This window comes from Oculina patagonica, chromosome 10, assembly GCF_052425735.1.
Source record: "Oculina patagonica isolate OP01 chromosome 10, crgOcupat, whole genome shotgun sequence".
NCBI classification, from domain to species: domain Eukaryota; kingdom Metazoa; phylum Cnidaria; class Anthozoa; order Scleractinia; family Oculinidae; genus Oculina; species Oculina patagonica.
Genome location: NC_135767.1, coordinates 4,444,920 through 4,467,973, shown reverse-complemented (window position 1 = coordinate 4,467,973; position 23,054 = coordinate 4,444,920). Strand labels below are relative to the sequence as shown.

At 38.7% G+C, this 23,054-nt stretch overlaps 1 protein-coding gene and 1 pseudogene across 2 annotated transcripts; both read left to right on the top strand.

Annotated features, from left to right (window-relative positions):
* Positions 1-22: 22 nt before the first annotated feature.
* LOC144628414 (mitochondrial-processing peptidase subunit beta-like) lies at positions 23-16,974 on the top strand. Its single transcript, XM_078486513.1, has 17 exons — positions 23-168; positions 282-341; positions 3,951-4,040; positions 4,605-4,691; positions 5,560-5,689; positions 6,039-6,237; positions 6,858-6,937; positions 7,922-8,031; positions 8,947-9,051; positions 10,291-10,353; positions 11,009-11,079; positions 11,421-11,486; positions 12,210-12,295; positions 14,035-14,065; positions 14,179-14,236; positions 15,042-15,117; positions 16,719-16,974. Exons 1-17 carry the CDS (start codon positions 25-27, stop codon positions 16,781-16,783), a joined length of 1,521 nt encoding a protein of 506 aa, XP_078342639.1. The 5' UTR covers positions 23-24; the 3' UTR covers positions 16,784-16,974.
* A 1,391-nt stretch (positions 16,975-18,365) lies between these two features.
* On the top strand, positions 18,366-22,259 carry LOC144667485 (ras-like GTP-binding protein RHO pseudogene; annotated as a pseudogene). Its single transcript, XR_013573321.1, has 2 exons — positions 18,366-19,607; positions 20,234-22,259. The product of XR_013573321.1 is annotated as a ras-like GTP-binding protein RHO pseudogene (transcript).
* The last annotated feature ends 795 nt before the right edge of the window (positions 22,260-23,054 follow it).

Here is a 23,054-nt window from a genome sequence, read left to right as displayed (position 1 = left end):
GTCAGCGTTTCAACTCCAAAATACATGCCTGATATAATTTCGTACCCATTCCTCGTCGGTTTTCTTGATTCTCTCCTCTTGCGTTTCAACATGGCGTCTCCTATCGCCTTTCGTCTTGGACTAAAAAACGCCGGTAGATTAGCGAGGTTCCTTCCTTTAACACCAAAGGTATGTCTGCAACGTAGAATAGTTATTATCTGTCAATTTTTTTCTGTGTTTCATTTGTAAAAGTTGCTCTCTTTTCGTGAAAGTATTACAAAAGCTGGTTGCACTTTTTGCAGGGTAAAACCGGCATATTGGCCTGCAAACGGTATGGATCAACAGCTCTTTCTTATGAACAGGTAAGGGTTAATTCAATCGATAAAACAAGTATATTTAACGATTTTTTGTTAATTATGTCATATTTATTCGCCAGTGTTTTCGTACACAACTTTCTCAGGACAATTTCATTTTGTACTCATTTGGTACATGTAAGACTTACATAAGATTTCACTGTAGCATTGAAATCTAGCGCAAACCATAATGACGGTCTTCTGAGTAACTAAAATCCTATTTTGTGCCAATTCTTTCTGGCAAGTTGTTCTTTTTATATACTTTTAATATATTTTTTTCCTACCAGAATAGAGCGGCCTGGCTATTTTTTCACTGGGAAAATGAGATTTGGGTTACTGGGAATGGGGATCACAAACAAAAAGTGGAAAATGGGACTGGGATTTGGGAAAAATTAGGCTGGAAAATGGGATTTATACCCTAAAGCACCAACATAACTCTAACAGTGGTCATTTAGATTTAAACATAATTATCGTGTGGTGCCAAGCCAAAAAGTTTCATTTTTATCATTATTTAACAAAAAACAACTTTCTCTCGTGCCATCAATCTGGTTTTCGGTCTCTGCATTCCACGCTCACTGCACTTATCGAAGCTACAGTTAGCTGGGCCTTGGATATAGACCGTGGTCTTGTTAATGCCGTAGTCTTTTTAGATCTCAAAAAGGCATTTGATACAGTAGATCACGATATTTTGTTGCGAAAATTGCAATACTATGGGATTTGTTGGACCAGTCATCAATGGTTTGCTTCTTATTTAGATAATCGAACACAGATTAAATTGTCATATTAATTCTTATAAGTCAACTCCGAAATGTCTAAGATGTGGTGTTCCCCAGGGAACAATTTTGGGACCTCTTCTGTTTTTGATATATATTAATGACTTACCACACTGTCTGACATATTCGGAACCCAGAATGTACGCAGATGATACTAGCCTAACACTTGCTAGCACTGACATTGAGCATATAAATTATCGCCTTAATCATGACCTGAGAAATGTGTACGAATGGCTGTCTGCTAACAAGCTTACTCTAAATATGACAAAAACTGAGTTTATGCTTATTGCATCAAGGCAGAAGTTATCACAATTTACGGAAAGTCCCTCTCTTACTATAAATGAGAACGGAATAGAACAAGTAACCTCCGCTAAATCCCTCAGAGTTTATGTTGATCAAAATATAAACTGGGAGTGTCATATTGAAAACATTTCTAAGAAGATAGCTTGTGCCATTGGTGCAATTAAACGAATTCGGCATCTCACTCCATTTAATATTTTGATCAAAGTTTATAATAGCCTTATTCAACCACAATTTGATTATTGCAACGTAGTGTGGGGAAGCTGTAACAAGGGCTTTTCTGAAAAACTGCAAAGGCTTCAAAACCGCGCAGCTCGTACCCTAATGTCTGCGAGCTAGGATAGTAATTTAGATGATTTGTTACGGACACTGGGGTGGCGAAGACTCTATTATCAAAGATTGGAACAGAAGTCTATCCTAATGTATAAAACATTACATGGTATGACTCCTGATTATCTGAGATCAAGATTCGTATATCGTGACGATGTTAGTGCTTATCGTTTAAGGAATACCGAAAACAAATTAGTTCTTCCACAACCTCGAACTGATTATCTCAAGAAAAGTTTTTCGTACAGCGGAGCTCGGTTGTGGAACAACTTACCTATAGACCTAAGACAAGCATCTTCACTGGCCGATTTCAAATCTAAATTAAGTTGGCACAGTTTAAAGTAATATCTAAATTTTAAGTAAATTTTAGACACGGCCTCCATGAAAAGCAGACTTTTCTTTTTTTTTTTTTTTGTTATTTGAATTTGTTGTTATTAAATTTTTGTAGTTAGTTAGATAGGTAGATAGTCCAGTAACTTAATTGACAGATGGAAAAACCGTGTATAAATAAAGTTATCTTATCTTATCTTTATCTTATCTTATCCCTAATGCACCTATCAAAAATTGTTAAGCTGCTGGGTGGGGGGGGGGGGGGAGGGGAGGGGAGGCCGGGCATTGGCAGGGGATTTGACAGCAATCATTTGCCCGTAGTGGGGACTTTTGACCATTTTAATGGACTTTCTGACAACATTTTATTGAAGTTTAGTGACTCTTTTGAACATTCACAAATGCCCTGGGATTGGGCATTTGAACAGAAAGTCTTAGCTAAGTTCAAATGCCTGGCCCATGGCCGGCCTTCCCCCCGCCCCCCCCCCCCCCCCCCCCCCCCTAGCAGCTTAACATTGATACAGTACCGCTCAAATGTAAGTTGGCAGTCTCGACTCGATCCTCGAGACCCGAAACTCGATCCTCGAGACTTGAAACTCGAAATTTTCGAGTCTCGAGGATCGAGTTTCGAGTTTCGAGAAACAAGGCGGTCTCGAATATTCATAACTCGAAAGCATTTCGAGGAAACGATTTATTTCTCGAGGAAAGAATAAAAGCCGCTCGCACCTCATGTACAAGTGTTTCGCATCCACCTTCAGCGCATGAAATATAAACCTTCCCCGACATGTAACATTCGACAGTACAGTGCCGATCGTGATTCCGTTTACTTACCTAAAAGTACTGACACAAACTCGTCCTTGAAAGCCGTGATCGACAAATTAAATTTAGAAAAGGACGTGAAAAGAACCTGTAGTTCAAACTTGTGCTCTCCCTTATCAAGTTTCAACCTGCCGTAAGTGCATGTTTTCAACCACGAAGATATTTCAGTTATTGGGTTACAAGTTCATCCTGAGTTTTCGCAAATAAAACTACAAATTTAATTTCTATCACAAAATGTTCTGTAATTCAGCATCTGAAGCATTCAATGCGAAACGATGTAAATGCGACGAATCTTGTAAGCCGAGCCGTAGAATAGCACCGACAAAATCACGCAAACAAGTTTCAGAAGCCTGAATTTCAGACGTCTCTTTCTGGTCGCTACTGAAATTCAGACAAGAGTTTCCGTAAATAAAACCGGTTCTTAAATTTGAGCTGTAAAAATTCTGTAGACGGCAAACGAAACATTCCACGTGAAAAACATCGGAGCCGTGAAGCCTTCCGTAAATAAAATTAATGGCAAGACAGACTTGTGTCGCGCCATCGCGTCTGGCTTGAAATGAGCGTGTTTTATTTTTTTGTGAATTTGGCATAAAATTCTTAAAACCTAAATTCTTCTTGAATGAAACTTGTCTTCATTTATAACGCAGATAATGGCGTTAATTATTATTACAACTTTAGAGAAGTTATACAAATTTTCCTTTTTTTAAGCGGCACAGTTATAAAAGTTGGCAAAATTTGCATATGTCAAAAGTAATTTGAAACCTATATGATGATACCTTTGTCACCTTTACACATGCGGGCAACCATGCCTTGAAATTGAGGGTTTTAAAATAAAATAGCAAAAAAAAAGATTTGAAATGTACATGTATGGTTAATCCTCCAAACTAAAGATACCTGGCAACAGATTTTATTAATGAAACTAGTATGTGAATATCAATGTTTGTAGAATGCAAACAGGCTATTGAAAGTGAATTTCAGTAATGCTACAAAAAACATGCTTCTTTTAAAATAATTATGTCACTGGTATTTGTAGGAATAAGAATTGATCACTTTTTGTATTCTGCTATTACAGTCTTTATACAATGTACCAGAGACTAAAGTTACCACCCTTTCAAATGGTTTGAGAGTTGCTACAGAAGATTCAGGACTGTCCACAGCTACGGTATGTGTTACGTTAGAGTAATTACTACTAATGTTTATTGTCATACCACCATAATTACCAGCCCAGCTGATATAATCAGGGTTGCCACAGGTCAGAAAATGGTCAGGGAAGAATAAAATTCTTCAAGATTAGGGAAAAGACAGGGAATTTTATTTTGAGTCAGGGAAAATTGATATTTTGAAGAGAAGTCAGGGAAAATAGTAGCATTCCTGATCTCATACTTGTAATAATTGATGGTTGGAAGAAACATTTCAAGTCAATGTGACCTCAGCGAAGTGCTGTGCACTATATCTGACATTTTTTGTATATATTTGGACAGGGAAATTTTATTTTTATTAGGGAAAAGTCAGGGAATTTGAAAACTGATGTCTGTGGCAACCATGAATTAATTCCACAGAAACAGGCTAGAGTTGGGTGGGGGGGGGAGGGGGCAGGCTGGAGTTGGGGTGGGGGGAGGTACTCATCAAAGTTTTATAGAGTAGTAACCTGTGATTGGCTGAGGTATGTCTTGCTAAACCATATACAATGTACAGAATTGTCTAAACATTTCCCCCTTTTTTTCAGGTGGGTCTTTGGATTGATGCTGGTAGCAGATTTGAAACAGAAGAGAATAATGGAGTAGCACATTTTCTTGAACATATGGCTTTCAAGGTTTGTCTTTTCTTTTGTCCTTCCTTGCTACATCTCTTATAATTATTTTCTCTGTTTCAGTAACATTGTTTTTCTCTTTGTCATCTTTGTGACAAATATTAAGCAATTCAAAAATGTGCATTTTCAGTCACAGTGTCTTTCAGCTCTGTCTCTGAAGATGATGGGCCAGCGAAAAAAAAGCCCACCTCCCGAGCCTCTCTTATTTTCTGTCCTGCCTCCCCGGACCCACTTCACATAGAAGATGTATTTGCACCTGCTTTCAGTGTTACATGCAAAGCTATCTGTCTACATCCATCTTTCGACATCGTCTTTTGATGCTGTTTGAAATGACTCAATCAAAACCGATGCATACCGGTGTTGGTTTCATGCAAATGAGCCCACAAAAAAAGTTCAAAAGGTCATGCTAGTGGGCTGTGATTGGCAGGTTTCAATCCTTGTTTGTTTAGCACGTGGAAAGACGAATGTTGATAGAAAGTCGCTATGCATGAAACACTGAAAGCGGGTGTAAAAAAATAACACATGTACATGTAACACGAGTTTGCACAAGCTAAAAATCAACACATGATACATAATTTTACTAGCATAGTTACTAGGCTAGTGGAGTTGTCAAACTCTGGTCAGTTATTGTCAATGAGAATGATTCAAATCAGTCAAATCAACCCTCTCAAGCTCATTTTTTTCCCTCAGTGGCCATTGGTTGCTCAAGTTTGGTTGCCGGAGATAAACTTTAGTTGCTAAATTAAGCTCATGCTTTCAATCCTTCTTCTCAATTTTAGTCGCCACACTGGCGACTTCGGTTACAACTAAGTCGCCAAAGAGAAAATGTTATATCACATGATAATTTGTATTCTCCACATGAACTTTTCAGGGTACAAAGAATCGTTCACAGATGGATCTTGAACTGGAGGTGGAAAACATGGGAGCACATCTGAATGCTTACACCTCCAGAGAACAGACTGTGTATTATGCTAAGGTGTTCAGCCAAGATATTCATAAAGGTAAGTCATTGGTCACTTGTTACGAATGGTGATGCAAAGCCTGAAATGTGTTCCAACTGGTACACTGTTTTGCTCTTAACACGCTAAAACATGCTAAATATTATGACATTTCTTAAATTGAATAATAATGAAGACAAAATACTGAAAAAAGAAAAAGAAAACTGCGCTTCTAAATTTTGAGTTTTTTTTGCATACTTTATTTCTCCAAAACGAAGCGCAATCCAGCAAAAAAACTTCGGAACTATGTTTCTTATGTAAAAAAAATTCACATGTCAAAATTCAGCTACCGGTATTTTTGAGCATCATTCTTTATGCTTAAATTATACTGATCCCTTCTAAACTTTTACAGCTGTGGATATCCTAGCAGACATTATCCAGAATTCAACTCTCGGTGAGGCAGAAATCCAAAGAGAGAGAGGTGTTATTCTACGTGAAATGCAAGAAGTTGACACACAGCTAGAGGAAGTTGTGTTTGATCACCTTCATGCCACAGCCTATCAGGGTACCGCTCTTGGAAGGACGATTCTTGGACCTACTAATAATGTCAAGTAAGTAAGAACAGTGTTAAACATACCCACCGTGTATATCACTCATCGCGAGGCAGGAGATTCATAAAGGTTTGGAGCAGGTGGGCGTCAGGGTTTTGCACCTGGGTTAAGTAGCAACAAGGCCCTACATTTGTACCTTCTTCGGTAAACTAAAGTCAGCTCAGATGATTGAAACAACTGCGTAAAATCGTGGTCACAGCCGGTCAATTTGCCTGATGCCTGGCCCTTTATAATACCCCTGCATGAGGTCGAAGTAAATGCTGTTATTTGTTTTAATGGAGCTGCATATTGTTACTACCATTACTGAACAATACTACTGTATATATACTTGTTTGAGCCCCATGGGGTTCTTTAAATTTTTCAGTGTTTTGGTTGCAGTGCTGATTTGAGGGTAAAAAAAGCATAACATTTCTAAAATTAATAATAACAAGTCAAAGATATCACCTCTTCGAACTGATGTCTTGGGTTTTTATTTGGGTAGTACAATGTGTAGGCTAGGATAATGTCCAAGTACAAGGGTTTGTGCTTATAGTTGACAGCTAAATCCACCTTTTTGTTGTTTTTCAAAGTATACCGGTACATGTACATGTGGTTTTTCACCAATTGTGTTTGTTTTGTAGGACCATAACTCGTGATGATCTAGTAGAATACATCAGTAAACACTACAGTGCTCCAAGAATGGTTCTAGCGGCTGCTGGAGGTACTATATCCTGACTATCATTCATTGTGCCGTTGCCTTAAAGTGGCTTTGTCACGGATTTTACCAGATTTTTGAACAGCCAAAATTCATATTTATGTTGCAGGAAAGCTAAAAATAATGGTCCATTTCTATTAAAAAATTGCTATATTAGAGCACTGAAACTGTTTATGGGCATCTTTGGTTGCAGATGGCTAGGATGGAAATGGATTGCAACTTGAAAAATTAAGGCTACACTTTTCAAAATGTCGGCCACATGTCTTAGAAAAAAACAAAATTTATAGCCATAGCTTGATTTCTATCTGCAGATTAAGGTAACATCTTCCTTTAGATGCTCAAAAAATAATGTTTTGCATCGGTTAAGTTGCCTTCCTCTAATTTCAGAACAGTTTAGACCAAAAATCTGTGAAATCCCCATGATGTAGCTTATTTAAGGCAGTTGCAATTTGAACTGAAAAGCATATACTTTTGGATGTGTTTTTCCCTGAATAGATCCACACATTGACACTACAATGATCGAAAGCATATATTTTTTTTTAATCTGCTGTCCAGAGTAGAGACTTAAATTTGGAAAACAGATTGTTGAAAAAGCAATGTGTACTTCAATGATCTTATTGTTTACCAATTGAAAACAGAATGTTTCTTGTTCAACCAAATTTTAGAGTGTTTTGCATAAAACGTTTTTTTTTTTTTTAATGAAGAGCAAACCTGCCCAAAAAATTAAAAACTAATAGGCAGTGTCTACCATGTGCGAACAACCCCTCGTGCAAAATTTGGCATTTAAAATTACCAAGTTTATTTTTAAGCAAAAGTAACTAAAACAATTTTCCATTTTCCATCATAAACAGAATTTGTTTTATGTCCGAATTGCTTCCCAATCTGATCAGCACCATTATTTTCTTAATATATGTACTACTTGATTTTGTTGTAAAGAGGTAAGGAGAAGCTAGAGATTCATCACATTGTCTTTGCTGTGTCTTGGTGTAGGTGTTGATCATGATGCACTAGTCAAGCTTGCAGAACAACATTTTAGTGGTTTGAGATCGACATATGAATCACAAGATGTGTTGCAGCCATGCAGATACACTGGCAGTGAGGTTAGTGCATTACATGTGGTGCATCAAAGAAGAAAGTGCTGTAATTAAGAAATAAGAAATGCGCCTGAGTGCATTGTTGAGTTACAGTTGTACAGTAAGCATATAGAAATATTTAAGAACACGAGAGAAGTGCGTAGAGAAGTATGAGACACAGCTGAGTGCTTCTCGCACTTCTCTTGTGTTCTTAAAAATTCCCAAGTGCTCATATAACTCAACAATGCATGAGGAGAAAGTTTTTTATTAAGTTTATAAAACCTCAAAGAAATTATGCGCACTCAAACTCATGATGTAAGCCACATGCACCATAACTCCATAAAGCATGTGCATGCTTTATGGAGCTATAATGAAGTTGAACTGACCAATCATAGCGTATGCAATTCCTTGGTCATTTTTTAAAACAGTTTAAAGCACATCATTATTTTACTAGACATTGACTTCAGGTTTGCCCAGCAAAATCTACTGTTTTATACCTAATTTTTAGACCAACTGTGTCTATACAGCCAGAGCTTATCCGGTTTCTGTAGTATGAATTGACTAGAAGTAATTCTTCCCCCCTCTTTGAATGATATGTAGAGTTGCCCCCCCCCCCCCAGCCTTAAATTCACTGGATACACCCAGGTGGCAAGGGGTACTGTGTGAGTAAAGCATCTTGCCCAAGGTCACAATGCAATGACCCTACCCAGTACCTAAACCCGTACCACGTAATCTGAAGTCCAGCTCGCTAACCATTAGTATGAGCCACTGTGCCTTCCAAGTTAAGGGCCAAAGTTTGCATTTTGATTGGCAATCACACAGTGAAAATAGAACTAGTAAAGTGTTGCCGTTGTTGTTGTTGCTACATAAACATGTTCCACCTTACATGTACATGTAATTTTAGTGTAAAACTAGTACCAAATGTAGATTTCTGGTTGACAGATTCGTTTCCGTGATGATGACATGCCACTGGCTCATGTTGCCCTTGCTGTTGAGGGCTGTGGCTGGACCCACCCTGATTACTTTGGCCTGATGGTTGCCAACATGGTAGGTTGAGAAATATGGTATTGCATTAATGCCTACATCTTACTTCCCTATTTGGGTACGTACATGTAGCTCTTCACAGAGCACAGGGTCGAGGGTTAGTCTGTTCCACTCCAGACCTATGGTTTAAGCCAGCGGGAGCCAAGTGGCTCATCAGCACTGGCAATTAAAGGGCTAGGTCATGCAATTTTTCGGTACTTAAGCACTAACTTAATGGTCCTTGAAGTAACTGAATATCCCAATAGCAACCTAAAACTAAAAAAGAAGTCAAAAGTAGCACAGAAAAACCAAGAAGGGACATGGATCGGACAAAACTGGAGACTGAAGATTGAAGCAAATTGCATTTGGGTAAACTTGAAAAATGCAGGCACGACCTTACAGTTAGCCACTATCTCTAGAACCTCTATTTTCATTGGTCTGTTGTAAACACTACCTCTATTGTTTTCTAGGGCTAGGGGCATTGTTGTGACCTGTTATTAAATGTCTTGTTCCAATAGGTAGTGGGCAACCTGACTTTTTATAGATTTATCTCAGTTAGTATGAAAGTGTAATTAGAATGCTAAGAAATCATCCTTGTCAGTGTTAGGTGGTCATGATTTTGGCAATAAAAGGCTTTTGTTCTGCCAATAGCGAAAATACATGTAAACAGCATTACCTAAAATACTGTTACAGTGTACCTATCCCCTTCAACTCCGTTTCCTGTAGCATCAAGCAGCTGGGATATGCCATCCCAGCCCCACCCCTATGGTCAGCTCCCCTCCCCCATCCCTCCCCCACCAGCACTTTGTCAAGTTCCCCTAAAAGTTTGTTGGTACACATTGATACTCCTGAATGAAGAAACACACTGTAAAATTGAGTGTCTTGCTCAAGAATACAACACAGCTAAGGCTCAAACACAGGGCTCTTGATTGGACCAGCACACGTACCATAAGGTGAAGGGGGAAAGGAGATGGGAGCTCGGGAGAATAGAGGGAAGAAGGGGTATGGGAGGCAGGAGAAGAGAGGGTATGAAGCGCGATTTCCAAGGTGTTGGAACTGAGAAAATTTTTTGCAACATTGCATTATATTTTGCAAAAGGGCGACAAAGAGGTGGGAACCACTAAGGAAAAAAGTGCGAACTAGGAGAAAAAGATATGGGTCACACGGCCAGGGCGAGTCAGGATATGGGAAACAGGGCCAGTCTTGACAGCATGTAACATTGTGTAGATTGTGTTGACATATTTGGTTTGAACCTTTCTGCAGCTGATTGGCAGCTGGGACAGGTCTTTCAGTGCTGGAAGAAACATCAGTAGCAAGCTTGCACAGGTAGGGTGCCATTTACCCTAAACATGACAATCTTACTGTGCAAACCCAAAAAGCACGACCTTTGATTGGAAATAATTTATTGTTTCACAACCAATTAGACGGTACAATGAAGATCGAACTAGTTTGGGTTTGTGATTTATACATCTCACATCTAATTGGTTTTCCCTCTCTTCCACAAATAATCTAGAGTTCATACTTTTCTGCTTGCACTTTTATGAGACTTATGACAGTCATATAGACAGCCATACACAATTGGCTTTGTAACACTTTATTTCATGGATTACAAGTAAATCCTATTGCATGTTTGCAACACAATATTCAGGTTACAATGTCGTGTTTAGCTCCTTTTTAAATTCCCAATGCCAAAGTCTAAGCCTGCCAACCAACGTTGGCATCTTACATGCCTTACAATATGTCTTTCAATTCCCAAGCAAAGCACAATGTATATCCTCCTCTGTATTGAGTCGTGATAAAACAAAGGTTCCAGTCAGCTTTCTCTCATGTTCATTTCATGCTCTCACCTCCTGTATAATCACCTGATAATTCATTCTTTCAACCACAATCACAACAATCTTTTTTCAAGTTTTTTTTCCAATGTCTGTTTGTTTTTTGTGCAGAAAATTACTAAGCTTAAACTTGCTTTCTGTTTCTGTAGGATATGGTTCAATACAACTTAGCTCATAGCTTCATGTCGTTTAACACCTGCTATACAGACACTGGACTCTGGTAAGTTAACTTAAATTAATTAATAGTGATTTGATCTCTGTACCCCAGCTGTACCCTGGGTGCCAAATTTTTTTTTTCTTATTTTTCGTGATGAAGCCACTATCTGTGATTGTGGGTTCGTCACTGGCTTCACGTTGAAGTGTCGGCTGGTGTGCTCTTCCTTTTTCACAGCGAAGTCACTATCTGTGATTGCAGCTTCACCAATCATAGATAGCAGCTTTGCCGCAAATAAGAAAAAAATAAAACATCTGGCACCCAGGGTATCCCAGCCGACACTTCATGGCAGGTTGTTCTATCTGAAGCTCACCATGCAAACCTTAATGTTGTCTTTTGTATTTCAGGGGTATTTACTTTGTAGCTGATAAAATGAAGATTGAGGACACAACATACTGTATTCAGAAAGAATGGTAAGTCAGGCATCCCAAGCTTGATCAATTGCTTAACTCTTTAATATCAGTGCTTGGTTAAGTGCAGAGTTGACCAGAATATAAGGGAAGAACACTAAATAGTAGATATTGGCATACGCCAGTGGCTTACTATTGGCTTACTTTATTCACCTGCTATCAATTGTTATTAGCCACTCAGCATTTTCTATGTTGCTCTTACAAGGAAAAGTTACTTGTGATTTACAGCTTAAAAATACATGAAATAGAGGATTTGGACTGCAGTCCTTTACAGTGTCTACTAAAACAATTAGACCACATTGTACTTTCCCTTGTTTTCTATGAGCGACAGTCAACTCATCCGCTTCATTGACTATTCACTCATAGAAAACTCAGGCTTGTAGTCTAATTATTTTCCTTCATTATGCTAGCCTTCGAGCAAGCACTCTTAGGAATTGCATGTGGTGGGACCACCACCCCTAAGGTCATTAGAGAGCTTGCTCGCAGAGTAACGTTTTGACCGAAAAGTTTAAACTATAAAGAACTCGCACCCACTTTTGCTACTGGTTACATGAACCCGCAACACTCAATTGTGCTCCAGTTGCATATTTTGCAAGATCTGAGCGATTAACTTTACTGTTAGAAGACATTAGTGACCGGATCTTTCATGTCACTGGTTTCAGTTTTAGTTTTACAATAATTCTAAGACAACTGCTTCTTCTAAGTGAAATTGTTTTCTTTATCAAGGATGCGTATCTGCACAAGCATTACAGACCACGAGGTGGCACGGGCAAAAAATCTGCTGAAAACCAACATTCTCATGCAGCTAGACGGTATGACTCATCTACAAGACTTGCTTAGTGTAATAAATGTTCCCTAACCCAAAAAAATGTTAGAGGGAAGGAATGAAAAACCGCAAGGAATAGAGAAAAGAGGCGAAAAACAAAAAAAAAATATAAAATATAAAAATAAACAGAAAAAAGGAGAGGCATCAAGGTAAAGGGAAGGGAGACCTAACAGTGTGTTTATTAATCACAAGATTGACTTCGAAAGAACCCAAAGGGAGGGGGAGGGGGACTCCCATATGAAAGCAGCGGGGATGCCCATCGCATCGTTTAGGGTTGTATATTTCTGATTTTTGGTCTCACTTTGGGTGTTCCAGGCAAAACGCCAATACTTTTAGCCGTCAAGGTCTCGTTTAGGGTTTCATGCGAAGAAATATACAATATAAATTCAATTTTAGTATTGTGGTAACTTTTAGGGTTTTTTAAAAAAAGCTTGAGCCACAACCGTGCTGAATAGCTCCAAGAAGAGCGAAACAGCTGTCCACGGTTGCAATCCTTTTTTTTTATTATTTTTTTATATTTTTTTTATTGATCACTTGCAAACACAAAAAAGAAACAAATAACGTATACAGTACAAACACTAAAGCACGTAAAAAAATTACAGCAAGAATAAAAAGTAGGTAATCCTAATTACAATGGTTTAAATACATTAGAAAAATTACAATGAGTTAGTCAATCAGGGGGGAGGGGAGATAGTTTCTATATATGAATACAAGAGCGTTTACAGCTTTGCTAAAAAGATAACAGTCCTTTAGTCAGGGGGACAGGAGATAAACTCTTTATAAACATTCTGCAAAAGGAATCCATTTTTTTGTGTCACCCGCTTTTGTCTCTAATACATATCTTGATTTTACAAGACGTAGAAAAGGTGCGAAATTTGGTGTGGTTTCCTCTAATTTGGCTTTCCATATGTGATACCGCGCTAGCAACAAAGCATAGTTCAATTGAAGCGCATATTTTGAATGAGGGTCCGGCCTCAGGCCCAATGCTGTTGTATTCAATAAAGTGAATTCGCCTGTTATCGAGAGGTTTTCCTGAAGCCAGTCAGTCACTCTTTTCCAAAAGGAGGATGTAACGCTACACGACCAAAAAAGGTGAATTAATGATTCTGAGGCACTGACAAAAAGTGCAATTTTCGTTTTCTTTTCTTCCTATTTTAAATAGGAACTTGTTTGTTGGTATGCGCCTATGCAAAAGTTTAAACTGGAACTCGATCAGTTTGGTGCTTTTGGTATAACTTGGTGCCTTGGTGCCATGCCACGGTTGCAATCCTGCTCTATCGGTTCTAGTCGTGTTGGTGTCTCACAAAGTCTACTTTTCACGTAGTATGATCAGCCTTGCTTGCAGTTGTTTGTTATTTCATTTTATTGCTGATCAGATCTCTCAGTAGATCCTACGAATAGCAGCATTATCGTTTGCGGTCCATTGCAAGATTTGTTTCTTTTAGGGGTTCTTTTAAAAATTTCCGATCAGCAGCCCCGCCCCTTTCATATGGGAGTCCCCCCCCCCACGGGGGACTACAGAACCTGTACTTATATAGGGTCGACAAGTGGAATATGGGTGTTAATCTAAAATAATATCATTCAAACAGGAGTGCTTGTTAGAACAGAGAATAAGAAACGGGTGCTAATTGGAAATAGAAGTTAAATTAAATCATAACAACATCTCGCCTTTGATTTTTTGAATCAGAACACTGTTAGTCTAAATCGATTTCTTTCCTTCAACAGGATCAACTCCCATCTGCGAAGACATCGGTCGGTAAGTTATAAATAAACCTTTGACGTTTCGTCCATGTTTCTGGTTCCACTTAGAGCGGCTTTTTAGTGACTTCCGGGCACCGTTAAAATGCTGAAAATTTTCTGTCTTTGCAGTCAAATGCTAACGTATGGCCGACGTATTCCCCTGCCAGAGCTCGACAAAAGAATTGAGGTGAGTGTCAAAAACCTTAGGTCACACTTCGCAGTTCTAAGCTTTAGTTATAATCGGGTTGCAGTTGGGTTACGAGCGGGTGCAGTCGGGTTATGGTCGACACGGGTGCGGTCGGATTGCAGTTGGGCTACAGTCGGGTAACAATTGCAAGTGTCGGCTTGCAGTCGGGTTTTATATCGGCGAATCTTCGTAGGAACATTGGAGCAGTTTCCAGTTCTTGTTGTCAAATCAGAAACCAACGCATTCAACAACTCTAAATCATCGTGACCTTCCAGCTATTGGCTGACAAGGAGAGTAGTTAAACCTCCTGTTTTTAACAAGACGGGAAAATATGAACGCGTTTCTGTTTTGCCAACGCGTCCCACAATTCTGTGATGTGAGCGATCATCCCCTACTTTTTAAAAACATGATAACAGCATGAGCTTGTTAAGATATAACGCGCGTTATGATTGGTTAATTAACAGTCGCGGCCGATTCTCCCGTATTATGAGCTATGTTAATGCCCGGCGGCCTGGCAAACGAACCATACCGGGAAAACATCGCGCTCGGTCCTTCTTGTAGTAGAACAATTTCGAGCGATATTTCTTCCAGTACACCCTCGCGCTAGGTTAATAAGAGGTAAAGAAAGAAAAGGTTCAAACACCAAAAGCGTATGCTGGTTTTAAGTGCTGTTCTTCAAAATCAAACCATTGCTGGGTTTGGCTAGTGTTTTTGACTTCTCGACATCATACTAAACCTCTGATGGATGGGCTGAAACTCTGACTGATCATTGCCACTGATCTGTTAATTTTCTTGTATTCCGTAGATGATTGACGCTAAAATGGTTAGGGATATCGCCACGAAATACATTTACGATCGCTGCCCCGCTATCGTTGGAGTCGGTAAGGGAAAACTTTTTTGATTCTAATACTTTTACCAGGTTGCCATTTGTAAAATGAGGTCGCGTGGATTCGCGCGATCGCGCGTGGATACACGCAGTCGTGCGTGTATATACCTAACACGCGTGGATACGCGCAAACAACGCCAGGAAACACGCAATAACGCGAGACATGCACAGCGGTCAGTGAGCGTTTATATCTTTTCTTATTTATAATCACCACTATCAAACAAATGAAGTGAGTGTGCAGCTCGAACTATGAGTCCGAGTATTTAAGAGGAAATCCGCCAGGACTTCGAGTAGTTATTGGACAAAATTATGTACCAAAACTATTTACACCTGATTGCAAGCTTTTGTGTTACTGCTTCAAATATCTTATCGAAAGACATCTTTTCTAACAACACCAAACATCGAAAACTAATTTCGAAGTTCCACTGAATTCCCATGAATCGCTTAAAAGATGTGAGCTTTTGCCCATAGCTTGTGAACTTTGAATATCATTTTCTCAGACTCTGATAAGAAATTGTTGTACCAGAATTATTTTCACCTTATTGCAAACTTTTTTGTTACTGCTTCAAATATCTTATTAAAAGAAATCTTTTCTAACAACACCAAACATCGAAAACAAATTTCGAAGTTCCGCTGAATTCCACTGAATCGCTTAAGACGAATTTCCAAAATGGCTACACGTGAGATTTTGCCTATACCTTGTGAACTTTGAAATTCATTTTCTCAGACTCTGATAAGAAATTGTTGTTGGTGTTATCACGGATAATTACTTACATCTTTACCTTTTATTAACGGTAGGAAATAACGCAATAGGATTTAAATTATTCTGGTACTTGATTTTTGTCCAACTTTAATAAATATTACTCGACTTCCCAGTGGATTCCGTCTTAATGCCGTTCAAACTGAAACATACAAAAGTGAAACACTACTCGGACTACAAGCCTTTGCGCCGCCTAGTACAAAAACCCAAAAACCCAGTGGGAAAAATGGAAACGTACTCCCCAACCAAATGCAGGCGCATGAAACTTTGGGGGTTAAAGGTAAAGTACAAAGATACCAAAAGTGTATAAAAAAAAAGTTGAAAAGTTCAAGAGCTGAGATGAATACATTACAACTATCAATCCTTATATACGTTTCAACAATAGAGTCAATTAACGCCATAACGGCTCACGTGTGTTCATTCCAATAAGAAACTATTCACATTCTCCTTTACTGCCACTAAGGGAGGCGCGGTGGCCTAATGGTTAGCGCGCTGGACTCCGGATCGAGCGGTCCGGGTTCGAGACCTGGCCGGGGTCACTGCGTTGTGTTCTTGGGCAAGACGCTTTACTCTCACAGTGCCTCTCTCCACCCAGGTGTATAAATGGGTACCGGCGAATTTACTACTGGGGGGTAATCCCTGCGATGGACTGGCATCCCATCCAGGGGGGAGTAGCAATATTCTAGTCCCTTAATGCTACAGAAACCGGGATAAGCTCCGGCTGTATGGGCCACTTGGCTCGGACACAGACTTTTTTTTTTTACTTACTGCCACTAACAGTTACAGTGTGTAAGTTCCGCCGAATGTAAATACTTTTATTTTCTTCTGATCTTCAGGTCCAATTGATCAGCTTCAAGAGTACAACAGAATTCGAGGAGCCATGTACTGGTTAAGGCTTTAGGTTGAACAGATTTTCGTCATCATTCCATCAAGTTCTACATTCTGTTTCTGTACAAATTAAGAGAAAAAGGAAATTTTGTGGCATGTTTTTCATCGTTTGTGCTGTGTGCAACTTTGATCTGTAAAAACTTCAACGACGGTTCAACACTGCTGGGCCTGTTTTAATAAAATTCGAATTCACGGTTTGCTGAAGATGTTGTGTGCAGCCAACGAACCGTAATTTTTAAACATTTTGCCTTCTATTTTAGCAACAAGAACTTAAAGGAGGGGGTCATCCAGGGCCGAACCTGGGATATTTTGTCTGCAGGGACAGTGGGGCTGTATAAGGATAGTTATTCTACAGTTTTCATAGTTTGGTCAGATATCTTGGCTGGCGAGAGTTTCGAACACCTCTTGTCCTACCCCCCCCCCCCCCTCCTTCATCAACACCAAACCATTTTGAGGTGTAACTTCGAAGCCAAAAAGTCGAGGCGAGGGGATTAGGGTGGAAGAAGAGTTCCCTGTAAATACGCAATATGAATACGTGTCACACTAGGTTTTGGTCTGATAGGGTAAAAGCTTCGAGAGCCGGACGGCACTGACCCCCACCCCCATCAAGCATATTTAGGAGTAGCCTCGAAGCCTGAGGGGGGGGGGGGGAGGTTTGTGGATGAGGACTCCCCTATAAATAACCCTATATCATGTACATCTACACCATTAAGATTGATCTGAAATCGTGTAAGAACTTTCAAACAACAAGACACCCCCATCCCAGATATTTTGCGAGGAGCGACCTCGAAGCCCCGAAAAGGTTCCTATAGCTCATGCATAAAAATATCTCACTGAAAGTCATGGACTTATAGTTTTAAACTCGTCCTGAGGACTCCCCTTTAAATAACGCTTTATCGATATTCATGCTACACCGTTAAGACTGGTCTGAAATCGTGTAAGAACTTTCAAACAATAGATACCCCCTTCCCAAATATTTTAAGAAGCGACCTCGAAGCCCGAAAAGGTTTGTTTCGCTCATACCTAAAAATTTCTCACTGGAAGTCATGGACTTGCACTCGTCCTGAAAATAATAGCCACTATCGGTAAAGTTGTCACTCTTTACTGCGTGGCACAGACTGAGGGCTAAAATACCCAGAAACATCAACATTTTCAATTGCAGAAACATCAAGTTTCTTATGCAAAAGCTATTTTGAACCATGAACGGTTAAAATCTCAAAACATTTCCGAAACGTATTTGCACAGAATTTTGCTCCAATTCCGCATTGATGTTTGTTTAAATCTTAAGAAATCTGTCCGCTGGTAGCGATATTTTAACATGGCAACGTCCAACATAGACACATTTTTTTTTAATAAAATAATATAAAAAAGGGGAATCGGAAGAGGGGGGGGGGGGGGGGAAAAAAAAAATAAAAAAAAAAAAAATTTTTTTTTTTTTTAAAAAAAAAAAAAAAATAAAAAAAAAAAAAAAAAATAAACTAAAAAATCGAGAATCTTCGCAACCTAATACGCAGGAAATTTATGTACGGAAGAAGAACGTAAAATTTGACCATATAGGGGAGCGCGCGCATGTGTTGAATAATAAAACTCAATATATTTCAGTTAAACTTTACAGGAAAGCTTTGAAGTGATACGCAATGGGAAAACAGCAATCATTGTCTTGAACATCTTGAACATTGGGCATTTTTTTTGCGTTGAAAAGTAGACTGTAATCAGTCCACACGATGAAAGATTTATTGTGATCAATATTTTTCAGTTCTTCTCTCGTCTTTTGCTTTCGTTTGTATTTATCAGTATATTATGTATCAGCATTTTATTTTTACCTTTTAAAAAATATTGAAACTGTTTCTTTTTCCCTTCCTCGATTTACGCTTTTTGTGTATCCGGAAATGTTTGGCCAAAATAAATGTGGTTTACATTTTCCGCTATTTGTTTAGCCTTGAAATTATTTTAAGGTCAATTGTTTGGTTGTCTCTTTGGTTTATTCGGGTTTCCATGGCAACTTTAAGTTTCTCGATGATTCCTTCGAACTCTCTTACGTAAACGTAGCCGTAAACGTACCCTTGCCAAGAGGAACAATGATTAAGAGCCAGCGGAAATGACGTCAAAAATTGGTAACCACATCCTGTTCCATTTGTCAGGGTGCTTGTCACGCACTTTGATCAAAGCGAAATGCGGTACGTTGTACCGAGGACTTCGGGTGAGAAATAAACTTTTAGAAAACAATTCAAGGAAAACTAATTTGTTTCGGTTATGTTTGCACCACAACATCTTGATTTTGCAATTTAGAAGTACCGAGACTCGCTCTTATCCAAGAGTTGTGTGTGAAATGCACGATTTTACTCAACTCCGCGAAGTTTAAATCTGTGCCTATTTTAAGAACACACGTGCGTCCAATGAAAAGCTTTGTTTTAGATGCGTAAAACAGGCCCTTAGAAAATTTCAATTAAAAATAACCAAGCGGTACCCAGGAGAAATCGTGAAACGCAGCATACTTTGCGGTGTGATAAAAATATTTTTTTCGTTCTGATCAGTGGCAAAAATCTACCAAATTTGGCATTACAAAGATTTTTTTTGCTGCTCCAAAAACTTGTCCAGAATAAAACGCGAATCACGACTTGTTGAATTTATTGTTGTGTAAAATTTGTTATTGCGTCTCTTCCGATTGAAAGGAACAAAGGAAACCCTTTGGGGTTTTCCCTAAGTGGTGTTAGGTCAGCTCCTTAAAATAACCAAACAGGATAAATTGAAAGTGGCGATCAACTCTTGCTCACTTTCGAAGGTTGTCGATTCCCGTCATATCATCTGCGAGGGAAAGCTTACTCGGTTTTTGAAAGGTAGGTTGAAATTAATTTCTTTGACACTGAATGTTAACGTTTTAGAGTGATTTTACTACACAAGTGAAATATGTAGATACTCTATCTTTATGCAGCAAGCGATCGACGAGTTTAAAATCTTGAACAAATTTTGAAAGAAACTTATTCTACTTTCATTAATTAAAGCGCTTTGCCGGTGCATGGCTGAAAGCCTTCGTCCTCCGTTCCGTTTAATTGCAGAGAAGAATCAGTTTCTAGAGTTTGTTTCTTGCTAAGACTACATATGGGTTATTGAAGTTTTATTTGCTTAAAAAACCTCATTTATCATGCAAAACAAGAAGAACGATGCCAATATCCAGCTATTTAAAATCAATATTATATGGCATAAAAACACGATTTTCTCGCGGGATACAACGGGCAATCCCGAGCCGGCAATTGCAAGAAAGCCCCAGTTTGCCCGCACGACGGACTCAAAAGACGACTGGGGACGAGTCAGTGCAGCCAATGACGGAATGGTTCGAATTTGAAACGAAAATAGAGCATACAACCGAAATAAATTCACAGCACATTAGAACTTCAAATTTAGATTTGTTCCTGGGCAAACTTTGAAAGATTAACTAACTATTTTATTCCATTTCTCGCGGCAGATTAAAGATGGCAGCTATTAGGAAAAAGCTAGTCATTGTAGGCGATGGTGGATGTGGAAAAACCAGCCTTCTTTTCGTGTTTTCCAAAGACGAGTTTCCGGAATTCTACGAACCTACAGTTTTTGATAATTATGTGGCCGACATTGAAGTCGATGGCAAGTTTGTGGAGCTTGTGTTATGGGATACCGCTGGACAAGAAACTTACGACAGGCTACGACCTCTCTCCTATCCTAACACTGATGTTATTCTGATGTGCTTCTCCATTGATAGTCCCGACAGTTTACAAAACATTTCTGAAAGATGGACTCCTGAAATAAGGCATTTCTGCCCTGATGTACCGGTAATTTTGGTTGGTAACAAGAAAGATCTGAGAAATGATGAAAACATTAAGACAGAGTTATCCAAGATGAAGCAAAAGCCTGTTCGAAGCGAAGAAGGATCTTTAGTTTGTGAAACAATCAAAGCACATGCTTACATGGAATGTTCCGCAAAAACAAGAGAAGGAGTAAGAGATGTATTTGAAACGGCTGCAAAAGCTGCACTTAAGAAAAAGAAAAAGTGGAGGAAAAGTACATGCAAGATTTTTTAAAAACCTCTTCCTTTCAGGAAACGTTACTTCCATGACTGACTCAAGTGGCAAACTTTCTTCAGTCCCGAGGATCGGACTTAGGTTGCAATAAGAGAAATTGTTCCTCAATCAGAAAGGAAGCGTTTTATTTATCCCGCAGTATTGACTGTCGTTTGCTAGGATTCACGATCAGTTAGAAACCTCGTGCAACATTTCTAGCCAATCAGAACAGAGACAGTGTTTCTTGAACCAATCAGCAGCCAAAGCTAATGATACAATCCATTTTATTAAAGCTAAAGGAGCTACGTCACGGGAATGTCGCAGATTTTTGCTCTAAAATGTTCTGAAGTTAGTGACACGCAACTGAACCCATGAAAAACATCATCTTTGAACATCTACTGGAAGATACAGCCTTAATTTGTAGATAATAATCAAACTTCGGCCATGAATATCGATTTTTTTTTACGACAACTTTGAAACGTTTAGCCTTAATTTTTCAATTGCAAACCATTTCCATCCGCAGCCAAAAATGCTTGTTAACAGATTCATTGCTTTAATATAGCAATTTTAAATAAAAATGGACCATTATTTTATTTAACGTTTGGCTGTTAAAAAAACGTTTAAATAACAGAACTACTTTAAGGTTTGAGAGAAACATTCTCTCAAAGGCTATTGCCATCGCTGGAATTTAAACGACATTAAATTAAAGTACTAAAATAGAAATACAGTAAATTGGTCGTATCAGTTTTTGGAGTGTTGACAGGGCTGACAAAGTTATTCTAGACTGTTCGTAGCCTCTCTACTTTCTATGCACAAATAAGAACGCGAGCGAAGCTACCATATGGAGTGTCGGTATTATTTTGGGGAATGGGCCAAAAGAGACCCAGTTTTCTCGCTGTTTTCCATGCGTGGCTTTTGGTTTAATCACACTTGATCAATAATCCCCTTCCCAATTCCCCATTGCAAAGAAACGCTAAAATGTAAAACAAAAATGTAAAATTGATAAGATGAAAAGAGGCACATTTCCGCTAAGATTTGCCCAAAGATACTTAAGGCAGACGCCAGAAATGACGTCAGCAAGTGGTAACACAATTTAACTTAGGTCATGGCATGTGTCACGCAACCAGAAACGAAAGACGAAAATGACAAGTTTGTCGAACCTCGTTAGTAGCGTCTCTGAAAAAAGTCTTACTTGGTTTTAAAAGAGCGCTGGTTAAAAAAATTACTTCGCCAAAAACTTGAACTTCTCATCTGCATACAACAAGCGATGGACGCGAAATCGGTTTTGTAATATTATTGGACAACAGGTTTTTCTACTCTCTTCGGTCACCTTTTCAGTGTAAGATTCATACTGTCTTCTTTTAAAAATATAACACTGTTTCAAAATAATAAACTATGCAAAAGTTTTCCATATTCGCTTCTTAGAATTAGGTAACTAGATTATTGTATGTTTTCCAAAAAAAAAATACGCTTCCAACCAAACAGTTCAATCATAACCACTTTTATCAGGCCCGTAGGGTGGATTTTGTCGAGGGGGTTCTTTTATTTTTTGGGAGGTATTTTTTAACGTCAGAGGCGCTAACACGAGCGCCGAAGGCGCGAGCCTCTAGGGGGTCTGGGGGCTCTCAAGTTCTCTCAAGTGCCATTTCCTACATTTTTACATCATTTCTGAAGTAGGATGCATTTTCCTTTGATATTAGCTCTTCGGAAAGTAATTTTCATTCTAAAAAAATTCTGAAATGTTCAGAAATGAGTGTGTGCATTAAGACAGTTTTCAAAACACAAATATTAAATTACATTCAGGGTGTATGGATGAATGGACAAGAAATTGAAAGAATGATGAATTATCTGACATGTTATACAATTTTATTATATAAACTGCAGTGTTTTAGCGAGTGGTAGCAAATCGAGAAAAATGGTATCACACATGTGTGGATAAAAATGATATCCGCACATGTGTGATATCATTTTTGACCAATCATCTCGCAGAGTTTGCCATGTTGCAATGCTCAATGAGCCAAAGTAAATGCGATATTAAGTCTTCGGATCTTCCTCGGCAATCTTCGGCAATCTTCGGAAAACTTCGGAAATTTTCGGAAATGTTCGGAATCATTCGTACAACCTTGGGACAACATTTTGAAAATTTTTGGAAATCTTCGGAAAATGGTCGCAAACCTTCCGAAAATCGTCAAAAATATCGTAATTAGTAGGTTTATATAATAAACAGAATAATACATGGTTGCTTGGAGATAT

Coding starts and splice junctions, on each gene's coding strand:
- LOC144628414 (XM_078486513.1), top strand. CDS start 25: ATGCCTGATATAATTTCGTACCCATTCCTCGTCGGTTTTCTTGATTCT. Junction 342..3,950: donor CAGCTCTTTCTTATGAACAG/GTAAGGGTTAAT, acceptor CTGCTATTACAG/TCTTTATACAATGTACCAGA. Junction 10,354..11,008: donor TCAGTAGCAAGCTTGCACAG/GTAGGGTGCCAT, acceptor CTGTTTCTGTAG/GATATGGTTCAATACAACTT.